This window comes from Telmatherina bonti (assembly GCF_933228915.1).
Source record: "Telmatherina bonti genome assembly, chromosome: 23".
NCBI lineage: Eukaryota > Metazoa > Chordata > Actinopteri > Atheriniformes > Telmatherinidae > Telmatherina > Telmatherina bonti.
In genome coordinates this window covers 25,288,138-25,305,133 of record NC_136632.1, presented here as the reverse complement: position 1 = coordinate 25,305,133, position 16,996 = coordinate 25,288,138, and the positions used below count along the sequence as shown (strand labels likewise).

Genomic DNA, 16,996 nt, shown 5'->3' with positions numbered 1-16,996 from the left:
ATTTTTAGTACACTAGATTTTTTTTTTTTTTTTTTTTTGTAATTAACCTTTTATTTTGTAATGTGCTGCATCTTTAAATATTTCCTTTCTTTTCTGAAGGCCATGCATTCAGAAGGGCGGGACATCAACGTTGGAGAAATGATGGACAGATGGACTCTACAAATGGGTTACCCCGTTCTTACCATCAGCAAAAACCAATCAGAGCAGCTTCCTACTCATTACATCACCATCAACCAGGAGCACTTCCTGTATGGACAGGAAGTAAGAAGAAACATCAGGTCAGTCTTCTTAAAGTCCAAAAAGTTAAAGCTGATTTTTCTGTTTGTTTCACAGACCATCAATGATGATGAGACTGAAAGCTGTTTACTTGCAGTTTTTTTTTAAAGATGGTTTTAGTCTACAAATTTGACAAACATAGCATAAGAAAATAAGCTAATGTTTTTTTATGCTAATTACAAAAATACAACATTCATCATCGTCTCTGCCCAGGCAGCAAGTTTCCATCTGGTTACGGAATAAAATCTTACCATCAGAGAGAAACTGGCTTCAGTCAGTGAGACAGCCTGATGTCTGGCCTGACAACTCATGGCCACTTCTGTATAAAGATTTATTGTGTATCTTTAGAGCCTAGAGGGTGAATCCCATAAACATGATTCACCCCCTGGGTGTGTGGTTTCATCTCTTACTTCATCTTCAGAAAAACAAGAACGAGTTGGTTAAAATTAGCTGCTCCAAGAACAGAATTTCTTCAGGTTAGAGGAGAAGACAGCTGCATGTCTTAAGTTTGTTTGTGTTTCTTGTTCATTAATGCTAGCTTTAGCATTAGCTTTTTATCACTTATTATGACTGCAACCCCCCGAGCAGGGTGGTTGTCTGCAGGTCGGTCCCCAGCCCGGCTTTATGCGGAGGGTTGCGTCAGGAAGGGCATCCGGCGTAAAAAAATGTCCCAATTCACCGAGCAAAGATTTGCTGTAGTGACCCCTTAAATAAGGGACAAGGTGAAGGGGAAACAACAACTGCAGTGGTTCTCAGACTTTCTGAGCCACGACCCCCAAGTTAGCATATGTTGGTGTCCACGACTCCCACACTGCGCCGGAGGAGTGGCTTATTGTGTGATACATCAAATGGGTCATCTATAACTGAGGATAAAGTGTGTTTAGTGGATTTGGTTTACCACTGTTAGAAAGCACCTACATTCCCAAAATCAGCTTCTCCCAGAAATACAATTTTTTTTTTTTTTTTTACATGTTAACAGATCTGTTTCTGTTTTTCCACGTAAATTGACCATATCTTATAGATTTCCTGTTCACTGAGTTCACCTGGTCTTGTTTCAGTTCATTCCGTACACCTGTTTCTTGTTTGGTTCCCCAGTGTATTTATACCCCTCAGTTTTAGTTCTTGGTTGCTGGATCATTTTGTTGTGCTAGTTTGTTTGTTGTAGATCATTGGTTAAAATAAATCTACTAAAATCTGCATCCCTGTTCCCTCATCTCTGCGTTTGGGTCCACACCTTCACCTTCCTCACCGCCACCCCTTGACATTAAGTTGGAATTGTTGTTTGGCATAACAGCCACTTGAGGGCAACGGAGAGTTCAGGGTTAACTCTAAAGTTCTGTAATGAGTTTCAGACAATAGCAAACAGTTTGGAACGTGTAAAGTCCCCCAGAGCCATCCCTGATCAGAAACAGTTAACAGTAAATTAAGAGTCGCGCGATAAAAGCAGCTAGCTTGTAGCCAACCAACATGGCAGCACATAAACACTGCGATGTCACTGAGAACCCCCATGGTTTCCAGTGGTACTGCACCATAACACTTCTACTGCTTCTTCTTTGTTATTTTTATAGCTGCTCTGGAGTGATTTAATGTCTTTGTGCATGAAAAATGAGGCATTTGTAAACCTTCTTGTGGTATTTGGATGACTTTTTATGTTTTGCTTTTCTGGATTTCTGGTGGCCGCAGTCTGACCACTAGAAGGATTCTTCCTTGTTTCGCACCACATTAAGGACCCGATTTCTATCTTAGAGATCATGCTGCATTTTTCCCTGAAAAAAAAAACTCTTCCACTATTTCCTCACCTCCTTTACTGCCTTTACATCTTTTATGTGTCATTCATATTTGATTCACACAATGTTTAATTCACATCTTTTGCAACCTTTAGAGTTTATTCTCCTCTGTTTCATCGACCCACTCTTTCCTCCATCAATTCTTCATGAGGTCATTTCCTCTATTTTATCTGTCACTTTGTTCCCTTTTCCACCCTCTGTCACATTCCTGTACTGTAGCGAAAATGGCAACACTTATTTCCTGCTATGCTTTTCTTCTTCTGCTCTTTCTTCGCTCCCGAGGTCTCGTCAGCTGTTGAACCAAAGCCGTCTGCTGAAGGCGGAGTCTCGCAGGGTTCAGCACTGCTTGTAAAGAAGCAGTTGTGCTTTTTAGTTGTTTGGCTGAACGCAGCAGCAGTGGACTGAGTCGGAGGCTGGAGTTTGGTCCTGTGGAGCCGAGTTCAGATGCACAGCAGTGGCTAACAGTTACACAATGTTGACTCAGTTCGTCCTTTCACGCAGGATAAAATTGCAGAATTGCAGCTAGAATGAAACAGAATCGAATGTTCGATGATGACTTTTACAGTCTAGGTTTTGTTGGGCTGTGTGCAAACTGTAGGAACCTTGAATAAAGCAGCTTTGCCGAAGGGAAAAAATTGAGTTTTCCACCGAAGTGCTTGTTTATTCGACAATAACTAGGACTATAGAAAACATTGCAATTTTCTGCACTGGTTTCAGATGCGTCTGATGCTTTGGGAGCTGCTAAGCAGGCTGTTATTCATGGGGTTTAATGAGCTTCCTTACTAAAGCTTTGAGTCACATGGCGCTTGAGCAGCTCAGACGGTTGTTGCCGATGGTTATAAGTCCCGGTCCAAATGATGTCAGACGATAAAGAATCACATTCAGGCCCCCTGCTGATTTTGTTTGCTTGCTTCGGAGTATTTTTAAGACATTTTTACATCAAAGCTGCATAATTGTGTCAAACAAGTGAGATGGGAAAAAGAAGTGAACGACTGGCGACAACATGACCCCAAAGAAGACTGTCGCCGTGTTCCTGATGCTGTTTCTGATCGGCTTGCAGAGGATGTGATGAGCTATATCTGAACAGAAATAGTATAAACCATAAAAGCTTCTGGTTTTACACACACATCTCAGTTGTTTTTACTTATTTCAGAGAAGACTTGAGCTTTGTGTGTAGTGGAAATCTGATCTGACCTGGTAAAGAGGTGATGAGATGTCTGATCTGAGCCAGAAAACAAGACTGACTGGATATGATATCCCGGGAATATCACAAATATTCCCAGACATTTAAGCAGCAATGCCCTCCTGTGGAGGTCCACCATAATAACTGGTTCATTTCCCCATTTCCACAGACACTAAGCTGCATTTCTTTTAAACATCTGAAACAAAAAATAAATTCCTAAATATGAAAACAAAGATCTGCTGATGGAAACACTTCCATCCAGCCATCCATTATCCCAACCGCCTAGCCCAGTTAAGGGTCGCCCATCCCAGCAGTCTTTGGGCAAAAGGCAGGGTACACCCTGGACAGGTGGCCAGTCCATCGCAGGGCCACACAGAGACACACAACCACTCACACTCTCTCCTACAGGTAATGTAGAGCAACCAATCAACCTAACATGCATGTGTTTGGATGGTGGGAGGAAGCCTGAGCTGGAAACACTCATATCACTAAACCGTTCTTATGCTCTCATGAGGTGGTTTTTCAGACATGTCCATACAGAATTACATGTAGGTGGTCACATGACCACATGTCTTCTTTCATCTTCTGATGATGAGGACAGCGACAACAGCAGGGTTAGCAACCAACTTATCTGCTCCAAGTTGCAAAACGTTTCTCCGTCCTCCTCAACGTGGAGTCTCATGAGACGAGATCTACCAGAATTACAGCTTATGAACTAAACCAAAGGAGCCGAAGACCAGGTCCTTCATATTTGCTGCCCTGCATCTCAGTTCCAGCATGTCTCCATTTCAGGAGTGTTGGAGAAGAATCCTCTGAAGAGTTTCTAAAACTGCTATGATGTTCTTTCGGCCAGATGTGTTTAAGCTCCTGTCATTGCATCGATGCAGAAACATGCAAGATGCATTTTAGATGGAGACATTTCCACACTTTTGTTTAAAACATGGCAGGTGTTTCTGGAAAACCTGGTGAAGCCGGAGAACTGGAATCTTCCATGCGACTGCCATGTGAACATTTTAATTAGCAAGTCTCCGTGTTTGATGCGTGACGGCTTTCATGTTGTGATGTTTGTATGCTGTTTGATTTCGCATCTCTTGCAAAACATCTTTTGTTCCTAAATGAATAAAACATAGCAAGCTCACAACTTTCTGACAGTCTTATGAGCTGCCTGGCAGCCAACCAGCTGTTTCATTACCATGGCAACCAGCCATCGCCGTCCTCAGGAAGACCAACTTGGACAGAAGGGCACTTCTTCAGAAAATAATTGTTTTTCAGCAACATGTTTTAAGCAGAGTTTATTTCTTCTTCTGCTCCTTTCGTCTCCCTCCATCAAACGGCCGACGCAGGGAGAGAAATAGAGATTTCTAAAAGCAACTTGTCAGAAAGAGACGAGGAGAAACCAGAGGCAGCGTGAGCTAACGGCGCTGAAACGAGACAAACAGGATCTCAGTGTGGATGTAGCTCAGAGAACCTCTTCAGCTGACGGGTAAACAGAGGCGTGACTGGAAAATGAGGTGCCGCGTGTTCCATTTAATGAGCTTTTATGTTCAACAGGGCAGCGATGAATAATTCAGGAGTCCATAAAAGCAGCTTTGGAAGGCTGTAAAGTTTATTTATGAGATGTTTTACCTTTCTGAAGCAGGAAACTTTAACTGAGCAAAGATTCCATTTGGAGAGTTATGAGATTAATATCATCATTAATCTAATGCAACTTAGACGTCTCATTTCAGAATTGTCTTCACTATCGTCCAATCACATTCAGTCCAATGCACAGTCCTACGCTGTCCTGCAGGTTTTCCATGTATTCCTGCCAGGGTGACCAGATCTTCTCTCACCAAATGTGGGACAAAGACTGAAAATGTGGGACAATGTGAGATTCCACTCTGCCATGACAAAGTTTAAAAAAAAAAAAACTTTCTATTCTGCTCTTTGGTAATAAAATTACAAACCAAACACAACAAATCTGTTATAAAGCCTCCCTCTGAGTTGCGCCTTTTTTGTGACTCAGATTTTTGTGTCGTTTCACGTCATATTCCCGGCCGTGTGACACGGAAAAATGACTTTGACAAAACCTCTCAGTCTCCTGGAACAGGTCTAACTCAGGAATATCTGCTTTCCCAGTCTTTGTTGGAACAAAACTTTCTTTTCTTCTTCGCTGCGGTCGTCTCCCTGTCCTCCATGATCAATCGGTTTATTTATTTATTTATTTTCATTAGTGGGTGCACCAGTGCATCCGAGATGTGCATTAAGTCCCGCCTCTTAGTTTGATTGACATGAGTGTAACTCAAATCAGCAGGTGGTGTGACGGCCGTCAAATATTTTCCTTCTTTCTCTTTATGTCTCTCTCTTTGTCTCTCTCTACGAGGTGTTGTATTTCTCTTTCCCTTTGTCTTTCTGTTGCTTCTATCCTCTCTGGTCTGGTCCAGCAGTAGAAACTCAAACATTTACACAAAATAAATAAAGAAATAAAATAAAAATCCAGAAAATCAAGGGGATCATCATACCAGTAATACTCCCCTTGGCAAAGTAAATTTGCTCAGCAGAACACAGCATCCAGACCATCATTCTGCTTGCTTAAATGCTGGACAAGACAAAAAAAATATAGATATATATTTTGCCACACACAATTAGTAAAAGCCAGTTTTGTTTTGGTTTTTTTTTTCCTCCACAAAAGTGAAGCCTGGTCGTAACAACGCGGGACATTTTGTGGGACGTGTGAAAAGTAATAGAAATGCGGGACTATCCCGCACAAACCCTAATCGCTTCTCCAACACCCTATGAAGTTTGGCAAAATCCATTCATCCATTTCTTAACTGCTTCGTCCAGTTAAATGTTGCAGGAAGCTGGAGCCTATCCGGGCTGTCATTGGGTGAGAGGGAGGGGGCACCATGGACAGGTCGCCAGACCATCGCAGAACCAACCAGTATTAACCACTACACCACTATGCAGCCCCAGTTCTGCAAAGTGACTCTTTCATTTGAGTCAGGTGTGTTGGAGCAGGGATACATGGAAAACCTGCAGGACTTTGGCCCTCAAGCTTCAGATCTGGACACCCCTGATGTTTAATGTCCATAACCTTTATTGTTTTGCCTCATATATTTCCTCCTTCTGGCTGTGATGTTCTCGTAAAGCTGAACAAGGTCACGTTTACTGCTTACACACACATGACCACACACACAGAAATCCTCTGATCTGAGCCGAAAGGAAGAAGGACAAGAAGAAAACAGAGATAAACATTAATAGATACTAAAAATAATAAATAAATAAGAAGTAAATACGAGATAAGTGTGAATTTAACAAAGAATGTGACTTAAAACATATTAAACAACTATTTAAAATACTTGAACCGAGATGAAGATGATGAAGACACCTTTACGTGACATGAACTGGTCACGTGACCCCGTAGCAGGCCCGTGCCATGAGCTCGAGGGTTCGGAAGGCAGGCAGTCACAAACTGCCACGGACACACAAATGATGATTTAAATGTGCAGGCAGGTAAGTTCTGTTAAATTTAACAATCGAGATCGGAAGACATCAATAAAAACTTGCAAAGCTAAATGATTCAGTCACATTCCCAGAATATTTAGCTTTGTTTGTCATGGCAACCAGCAGTGAACGGAAAACTGGTTACTGATGTGAAACTGTTTAAGCCTCTCTAGGATTTTCCATCCAGTGAGAAAATCAACCAGCTCCATCATTATTCCTGGATTCTCTGTGAAGATATGCAGACCATCGGCACAGTGCAGCAACGTAAACTGGCAGCGTAGCAATCTGCTTATTTACGGAAATGTTTTTATACAGAGTAACAGATTCCACATGCGTGATATAAGAGATGAAAAGGCACAGCGTAGCGCAGGGTGCAGCTTCTCTTCCTGGCCAGCAGGAGGTGCTGTTCAGTCATTTTTAATTGAGCTATGGAACGCACTTAATACCATCAGTTTCAAATCGATACTACAGGTTGTTGGAAGTTCTCATATGAAAGATTATCCATCCATCCATCCATCCATCTTCTGCCACTTATCCGGGGTTGAGTCACGGGGGCAGCAGCCGAAGCCGGGAAGCCCAGACTTCCCTCTCCCCAGCCACATTTGCCAACTCTGCGGGGGGGCGGGAGGGGGGGATCCCGAGGCATTCCCAGGCCAGCCAAGAGATATAATCCCTCCAGCGTGTCCTGGGTCTTCCCCGGGGTCTCCTCCCAGAGGGACGTGCCTGGAACACCTCACCAGGGAGGTCCAGGAGGCATCCTGACCAGATGCCCGAGCCACCTCAACTGGTTCCTCTCGATGCGGAGGAGCAGCGGCTCTACTCTGATCTCCTCCCGGATGACCGAGCTCCTCACCCTATCTCTAAGGGAGAGCCCGGCCACCCTGCGGAGGAAACTCATTTCAGCCGCCTGTATACGAGATCTCGTTCTTTCGGTCACGACCCACAGCTCATGACCATAGGTGAGGGTAGGAACGTAGATCGACTGGTAAATCACCTTCTGGCTCAGCTCCTTCTTCACCACGACAGACCGGCACAGAGTCCGCATTACTGCAGACGCCGCACCGATCCGTCTGTCAATCTCACACTCCATCCTTCCCTCACTCGTGAACAAGACCCCGAGATATTTAAACTCCTCCACTTGAGGCAGGACCTGACTCCCGACCCGGAGAGGACAATCCACCCTATTCCGGCTGAGGACCATGGTGTCAGATTTGGAGGTGCTGATTCTCATCCCAGCCGCTTCACACTCAGCTGTGAATCGCTCAAGTGAGAGCTGGAGATCACGACCAGATGAAGCCAACAGAACCACGTCATCTGCAAAACGCAGGGACCCAAACCTGAGGCCACCAAGCCGGATCCCCTCAACACATTTCTCACTTACTTTCATAGTAATTCTTTTTTTATGAAAGATTATATTATAAATAATTATTATGAAAGAAAGTGAGAAATATGTATATAAACTAATTAAAATGGAATGATTCCATTTCCCACTGCCTACCCTGTCTGCACACTGCTGCCGGGGGGGGGTACTCAAACACTGACTGCTATGATCACAGCAACATTATAGCAATAAATAATCATGCAGTGTCTGATTACTTCTGGAGTGACAGTAAAGAGAAAGAACTTTGTGAGATTTGCTATGACGTGTTAGTGGTGAGGAAATAACGAAGATGGCGAAGAGGACAAGTGAAAACCTCTGCGACAAACCCCGGCTCTGCTGGGGGAAGAGGGGCGGCAACATTAACCACATAACAGTAATTGGGATAAACCAAAAAGATTTAATATTCAAACAACACACTGGCCACAAAACAACCATGCTGGTTTCACACCACGAAATGTGACAATAACCAAAGCAAGCCAAACATACAAAGGCCAACTGCATGGGCCAGCAAAGGCAGCCGCAACAAGACCAACCGGTCCCAAGAACTCCAAAGTGGAGAGCTGTTCCACACCAGAAACACAGCAGCACTGAAGGTTCATCAGAAGCTGGCTTAAATGGGGAAGCTCCCACCAGCCAAGGACAGGGCCAATCACAGCCGGGTGTCCTGCAGAGCCAGCCAATCACGGAGGTGTGATAGCAGCTTGTAGAACTCTTGAGGAGTCAGTCCTTCATTCTTTAAATCTATAAGAAGCTGAGGCCTGGGGCCTGAGACGGGAAGCGGAACAAAATGAAAGAGGTTCAGACTCCAGACAACCATCCGTTGTCGCCAGCAGATGCTGGACTGCAGTTCGGAGGATTAAAAATGAGCCGAAGCAGCAGGAAGTTGGGAAGATTTACGACTCTTCCAGGTCTGGAAGAAAAGCCGTGGGAGGTTTTGTGTCAACTAAACGTAGATCACTTCGAGCTGATGTGGTTTCATTCTGCTTCACTTCTGAGTCGTCCAGTAGCGTCCAGTAGCAAAATGCTTAAAAAAGTGTTTCCATTCCAGTTTTGTGACCTACTTTTCTATTAACACCTCTGAAAAATCACCTCATGAGAGAATAAAAACCTCTCAGCAATGTTCTAGAGGTGTTTCCATTTCCAGTCTGTTGTTGGGATGTTTAGGTTGTGTGCAGTTGTGACGGAAACACCGAGCTGCAGCTGAGCCCCATGTGGTCCACATTCCAGCACATTGACCAGCGAGATGCTGACGCTGTGCTTTGGCGAGTTGCTCCGAGTTCTTCTGACCTCGTAGTTTAAGTTTAATCTGCCGAGAAAAAAACGAGGTCAAAATGTTCTTTGGGGGGGGGGGTGAGCAGCGGGGGGCAGAAGGAGACAAGAAGGTGAAGCTCTATCGGGAGACTTCCTAAAAGTTTGCCGTTTTCATGTATGGATGCCACCCTGCTGCTTCTCCCTCCACATCCAGTTGCTTTTCTGCCTTTGATGAATAAACCATCAACTCTACGACACACACACACACACACACACACATCAGAGTTAATAAACGCATTCCGCTGTCCATGCTGCCGTGTGATGAAGTGTGTGTGATTGACTTTTTGTCTCTGATGAAAATATCAGATGAAGTATTTGGTTATCAGGCGACCGTATCGATCCTCAGCTCGCCTGCAGCGACGAGTTGTTGCTATGGGAACAGAAAATGGCTTTTTGTTTGGCTGATTGTGGTTTAACAAATCAGCACACATGAACCCTGAAAGCATCAAACACACACACACTCATTTTAACCGACTGGTGTGTGTTGGTCTGATTGTTTCTGGTCTCATTATAATCTGCTTTAATTAAAAGGAGTTTAATTAAAACTTCTTGTTATTAGTGTAATTATTATTTACTTACAGGAGCTGTTGAGGTTAAAACGGGTCTGCAGGAGTGTGTGTGTGTGCGTGTGTCAGCTGACTTGTCTTCGGCCGGCCATCGTTACGCTCAAACCAGCAGCATCTCCATCCGACTCAGAAGTGAAGCAGAATGAAACCACATCAGCTCGAAGTGATCTACGTTTAGTTGACACAAAACCTCCCACGGCTTTTCTTCCAGACCTGGAAGAGTCGTAAATCTTCCCAACTTCCTGCTGCTTCGGCTCATTTTTAATCCTCCGAACTGCAGTCCAGCATCTGCTGGCGACAACGGATGGTTGTCTGGAGTCTGAACCTCTTTCATTTTGTTCCGCTTCCCGTCTCAGGCCCCAGGCCTCAGCTTCTTATAGATTTAAAGAATGAAGGACTGACTCCTCAAGAGTTCTACAAGCTGCTATCACACCTCCGTGATTGGCTGGCTCTGCAGGACACCCGGCTGTGATTGGCCCTGTCCTTGGCTGGTGGGAGCTTCCCCATTTAAGCCAGCTTCTGATGAACCTTCAGTGCTGCTGTGTTTCTGGTGTGGAACAGCTCTCCACCTTGGAGTTCTTGGGACCGGTTGGTCTTGTTGCGGCTGCCTTTGCTGGCCCATGCAGTTGGCCTTTGTATGTTTGGCTTGCTTTGGTTATTGTCACATTTCGTGGTGTGAAACCAGCATGGTTGTTTTGTGGCCAGTGTGTTGTTTGAATATTAAATCTTTTTGGTTTATCCCAATTACTGTTATGTGGTTAATGTTGCCGCCCCTCTTCCCCCAGCAGAGCCGGGGTTTGTCGCAGAGGTTTTCACTTGTCCTCTTCGCCATCTTCGTTATTTCCTCACCACTAACACGTCATAGCAAATCTCACAAAGTTCTTTCTCTTTACTGTCACTCCAGAAGTAATCAGACACTGCATGATTATTTATTGCTATAATGTTGCTGTGATCATAGCAGTCAGTGTTTGAGTACCCCCCCCCCCCCCCCCCCCCCCCGCTCCACCCAGGCATCGCTACACAATCATGTACGTTTTGTTGCTAATCTTTTACATATCCAAGATTCTGCTCGGGACCCTCCTCCTACTAGCTGTGTGGAAAGCAGATGTTGCTTCTCATACTTTATGCAATAATTCAGACCATTAAACTGGCACTGAAATGATTAAAATGATAAATATAATGAAATGTTTTTGGTCGTTCTGAGCAGGTCGGAGGTTGTTCCAATTTGCTGAAGAAATATTTTTGCCTTCAGTTTTCTGCTTTATGAAGGTTGTTAAGAACAGTGATATAAATAAAGTTTGTCATCAATTTTATTCGTATAATCTCAATTTAAAAAAAGAGAAAAAACGTGTTATTCTGATTGGAGAGTCAGTAATGTGTCAGATTGTTTTGTTTTTGTTTTCCTTTCACATCGTTCTAATCAGAAACCGTTTAACTCCTGAATGTCGACATTTCAGCCGCCGAGATAAACAGTCTGGTTATCGCTCAGCTGCCGAGCCATTTCCTCCTCCTCTAATTGTTTCTTTTATAGTTTGCTGAACTCACTGTGGCAGTTAAACAGCATTCACGCTTTGCTCAGCTGATGTAAAAATGTGGAACTGGAAGCTTTCGGCACACGTAGCCACGTAGTGTCCGGCTGACGGATGCTGAACGACGGCCGCTGACCATCGCTCTCTCCCTGACGGCACACGCGATAAAACCTCATCCTATTGGCCATTACTGACATCAGTCTCTCTCTCTCTCTGTAGTTTACAGTGGCAGGTGCCGTTGACCGTCGCCGTGGGAAACGCATCGGCCATCCGCTTGGAGAGTCTCATCTGGATCAACAACAAGACAGGTAGAGTTCAGTCAGGAAACAATCCCACATTTATTAAACGTCTCCATCAGAGTTTAATCATCTTGTTACCTCCAGATAACGAGTTGTTATCTGGGGAGAGCCGTCTCATGATCTCTAATTAATTATCTCATTACCGGCTCGTATGGGAGCGCTGCTGAATGGAACAATAAAGTTGGAGCTGACAGGTGCAGCGTGACGCTGAGGATAAACATCATTAGGTCTCGGTCCGAGTCTCCTCACAGGAAGCTCCGTTTGGACGGGGTTCTTACAGGAAGTCCTAAACGTCTAATTAACACCCGATTTTTATCCAGGGTCTGATTTTAGTCTGTTTCAGTTTGGAAACTGGGTTTTATGCCAGTAAGTTTTCATCAAAACATCTTTTTCTACGTGTCAGTCTCATAAAATACAGCGGGAAAGGTTGAGTCTGTCCGTCCGTCTGTCTGAGGGGCTCACGGTGCGAGCGTCGATGACGTCCAGCAGGTCGTTGCATTTCCAGCTGCAACAACTGGGAAAAAAGGACGCCTGCATTTGTGAGCATCGACAAATGCAGCAGAGAAGAAGAAGATCACAAATGCATCGTAAAAAATGTCACCATGACAACACCGAGCATTGTAAATCACATGATTAATAAACCACACAAAGTGCCGCTGCAACGGTGGGAGCATACGGAACAGCTCGCTGCTGTTTACACGGGAAACTGGACATTGGCATCTTTTAAGAAGAGGGCGATGGGATGCAGCCATCTTTATGCTGGAACACACGATCGGACAGCTACCGATGTTCGTACACGGTGACTACACTACGAATCCTGTGATACCAGCAGGTAAGAAATGGTCCAGTCTGCCGCCATGTCTGCAGCTACGCTCCACCCTCCAACTGTAACGAAGGACTCTTCAAGACAGGTCTGATGAGAATCAGGTTTATTAGACACCAGGAAAACTCTGAAGCTGTTGGAGTAAACAGCTGACGAGATGACCAGAGAGACGGGAGGAGATCAAAACCAGGTAATCAAGCCGAAGAGTCCGGGACACGAAGAGAGATCAGAACCAGGAAGTCAAGCCAAGAACGTTGTCAGGTTGGTGAGTCGGGGTCTGGGAAGGGAAGGTAGGAAAGGATCTGGATGCAGTTACGAGGACCGACGATGACTGAAGAGCTGCGGTATTTATGACTGAAGGTTGAATGAGGAACAGGTGTGAATGATCAGTAATCAGGCGACTGGCTGGGCTGGAATCTGGCGTGGGCGTGTCCGTGGGCGTGTCACACCAACCCCTCCCCCCGTGCTCAGACTGCTTGTCGTAGAAAAGACGGGATGAAATCTATTCTTCTTCTTGTTATTTCTGGGATCATGTGAATGTCTGTAGTGATGTCTAGAAGTTACTGATCTTTAAAGATGTAAAACCTGCAGGAACGTCGTTTCTGCTGTTCAGAGAAGAAAACGTTTCCTTTTCGTTCTGGAATAGAGCTTCTTCTTTTGGTTTGACGGGATCAGTAGAAAGTAGAAGTAGAAAGAGGAAGTCCTGTCCGGCCGATCTTTCCAACCAGTCACTAAACCAGGTGAATGTCATCATCTCAGCTCCGGCGCAGGTAGACGAGCCTGTTGGTGAAAACAGCTGCTCTACATGCATCAGTAGATACAAAAACATGGCAGGACTTCTACTTTACTTCTACTTTCTACACCTCTGGATGGGATAAAGTGAGTTTTGTTTCCTCTTCAAACTTCTTCTCTGATGTTTTTTGAGTAAAAAAAAAAAAAAAAAAAAAAACTTGTTTCTGTTAAAATTAAGCTTTGTTTTGTTTTTTTTAGGCATTTTTTTCTCAGGATTTGTGGAATCAAACCTTCCAAGATGACAGCCTCAGAGAAAACTGCTGACTTTGTTTCTGTTTTTGAGGAAGAGGATTCTCCTTTGAAAATTAAGCCTGATCTGCTTCGGTTTCCAGAGGAAACAACACGACTGCTGGCACCTTTCTGAGGAATAAAACTCCTCTTCGGAAAGCAAGCTGGCTCTTCTCGTGTGTCTTTAACAGCTGATGACAGAAGTCTGCAAATCATGCTTTCAGCTCTAATGTGATTTTCGGGGTGTGTGAAGACGAGCGGAGTCTGTTTGATTCCCCTGGAGGGGGGGAACAAGACGACGAAGTGGGTCAAACTTGGGTCAACAGCTGCTTTCCTGGTTTTTAATCACCTTGTTTTTGTAATAAGTCAGAAACATCCCACATCTGCTGTACAGAAGCATAAAAACCTCCTTGTAGCACTTCAGAGGCGCTGGTTTCCTGCGAAAGGCTGGGATGATGCTTCTTCCAATCTCGGCTGTTTACTTTGATCTTATCCCACATTTCACTGCTGTACATGTAACACAGATACATGTATGATGTGAGAACGGTGTTACGGGAATGGTTGGATGCTGAAAGGAGTTACATGTCTACATGTTTTCCTGACAGTCTGTACAGACCTTTAACACATTAACTGAACAGCTAAAATCACTCCCTGCTGTGAAGACATTTGACGTTCAAGGCCTCATTTCTTTATATTTAGCAGAGGAAGCGAGTCCTAACCCAAGGGATGATGTTGTGTCTACAGATGACAGGCATCTTGTTGCATCTGTGAAAAACAGCAAAGTTGAAACAGTTTGACAGACAGAAAGCAGGACTTCAGCAGATAAGAAGTGATTCCCAGAGAGCTGTTCACTGGAGACATGCTATCTCGGCACGCGGTGGAGGAACTGGACACGTGGAGGACAAAGGAAGCAGAGTCTGGACTAAAAACCATCAGATGAAGGGGATCTGAGAGTGAAATAAAGAAATAAGAACAAATCCTGCAAAGACCTGAACCAGGATCTAAGAGATGCATCTGGACCTTCACTTGATCCATTTCCTGTCGACCTCATCAGAAATGGTCTCCATGGAAACGTGGTTGTCAAGAAGACGTTTTTAAAGACGGGAATCAGGGAGAAAAGGCTGAGGTATGTCACATGACACAAGAACTGGATGGAAGATCACTGGGAACTGGTCTGATGGAGGGCTGGATCCTCCCCAGAACTTTACTGAAGCCGTTTGGGATTATCTGGACAGAACAGAGCAAAAGGCAGAAACCTAAGAAGCGTTTTGGAAAGTCCTTGAAGAAGCCTGGAGAACTGTTCCTGAAGTCTGCTTGAAGACAGGACGCTTTTCTAAGAGGGGCCAGACTGGGATGAAGGATTGGAACCAGTAGTGTGATGAAGTTTGAAATGTAAAAACACCAGTAACCCTTCAGCTCGGCCTGCCAGAAGGTCAAGTTGAGTCCAAGGGGGTGGTGAGCAGTTTGCACCAGAAAGGGATGCAAAATGTCTGAGAAACGATGCATCAAATATGTCACAGTGGAAATACGTCATGTTGGGCTCGGTGGGGTTAAGACATCATGCTCAGGTATTAAATTATTAGTTAGTACAACATTAAGTTTGAAGTTATTCATGTAACAGGAATTGTGATATTAAAGAGAAAATAATCCTGTTCCAGCCTTGAGCAAAGCAGCTAATTTCCACCTGCTGCATCTGGACAGGTGGAAGTTAAACACACTAAAATTTTCATTCACAGTTGCATATAGACTACACACACACACACACACACACACCAGTTCATTAGTTTGTACAAGTTTAATTGGAAAAGACCCTTTTCTGGTCAGGTGTTAAAACATCTGAAACACTTGTACATGTGATAAACTCTGCTGGAAGAGTTTCCACCGACCAGTAGGCTCCATGAGAAACAGGAAAGTTCTTTACCGCCACTAAAGCGAGGTTTTCTCTGTTAGTTTGTATTTTCCTTCAGGATGGTGCAGCGGTGGTATGGATGGATGGATGGATGGATGGATGGAAGGACAGATGGTTGGATGGATGGATGGAAGGACAAATGGTTGGATGGTTGGTTGGATGGATGGATGGATGGATGGATGATGGATGGATGGATGGATGGATGGACGATGGATGGATGGATGGAAGGACAGATGGATGGATGATGGATGGATGGATGGATGGACAGATGGATGGATGGATGGACGATGGATGGATGGATGGAAGGACAGATGGATGGATGATGGATGGATGGATGGATGGACAGATGGATGGATGGATGGATGGATGGAAGGACGGACGGACGGATGGACGGATGGATGATGGATGGATGGATGGATGGACAGATGGATGGATGGATGGATGGATGGATGGATGGATGGAAGGACGGACGGACGGACGGACGGACGGACGGACGGACGGACGGATGATGGATGGATGGATGGATGGATGGACAGATGGATGGATGATGGATGGATGGATGAAGGATTGATGATGGATGGATGGATGATGGATTGATGGATGGATGATGGATGATGGATGGATGGATGGATGGACAGATGGATGGATGATGATGGATGGATGGATAGATGGATGGATCGATGGATGGATGGATGAAGGATTGATGGATGGATGATGATGGATGGATGGATAGATGGATGGATCGATGGATGGATGGATGAAGGATGGATGGATGGATGGATGGATGGATGGATGGATGGATGGATGGATGGATGGATGGATGATGGATTGATGGATGGATGATGGATGGATGGATGATGGATTGATGGATGGATGATGGATGGATGGATGAAGGATTGATGGATGGATGATGGATGGATGGATGGATGATGGATGGATGGATGAAGGATTGATGGATGGATGATGGATGGATGATGGATGGATGGATGGATAGATGGATGGATCGATGGATAGATGGATGGATGATGGATTGATGGATGGATGGATGAAGGATTGATGGATGGATGATGGATTGATGGATGGATGATGGATGGATGGATGAAGGATTGATGGATGGATGATGGATGGATGATGGATGGATGGATGGATAGATGGATGGATCGATGGATAGATGGATGGATGATGGATTGATGGATGGATGGATGAAGGATTGATGGATGGATGATGGATTGATGGATGGATGATGGATGGATGGATGAAGGATTGATGGATGGATGATGGATGGATGGATGGATAGATGGATGGATCGATGGATAGATGGATGGATGATGGATTGATGGATGGATGGATGAAGGATTGATGATGGATGGATGGATGGATAGATGGATGGATCGATGGATAGATGGATGGATGATGGATTGATGGATGG

At 44.6% G+C, this 16,996-nt stretch overlaps 1 protein-coding gene across 1 annotated transcript in view; it reads left to right on the top strand.

The window, feature by feature from the left end:
- The window catches only part of LOC306773307 (thyrotropin-releasing hormone-degrading ectoenzyme-like), a gene marked incomplete at both ends in the record, with an annotated part of 278,364 nt that overhangs the window by 216,054 nt on the left and 45,314 nt on the right, over window positions 1–16,996 (top strand). Inside the window, 2 exons of the mRNA XM_079263095.1 lie at window positions 100–278; window positions 11,736–11,824. Coding sequence (XP_079119221.1) covers window positions 100–278; window positions 11,736–11,824 — 268 coding nt within the window. The remainder of the gene's footprint in view (window positions 1–99; window positions 279–11,735; window positions 11,825–16,996) is intronic.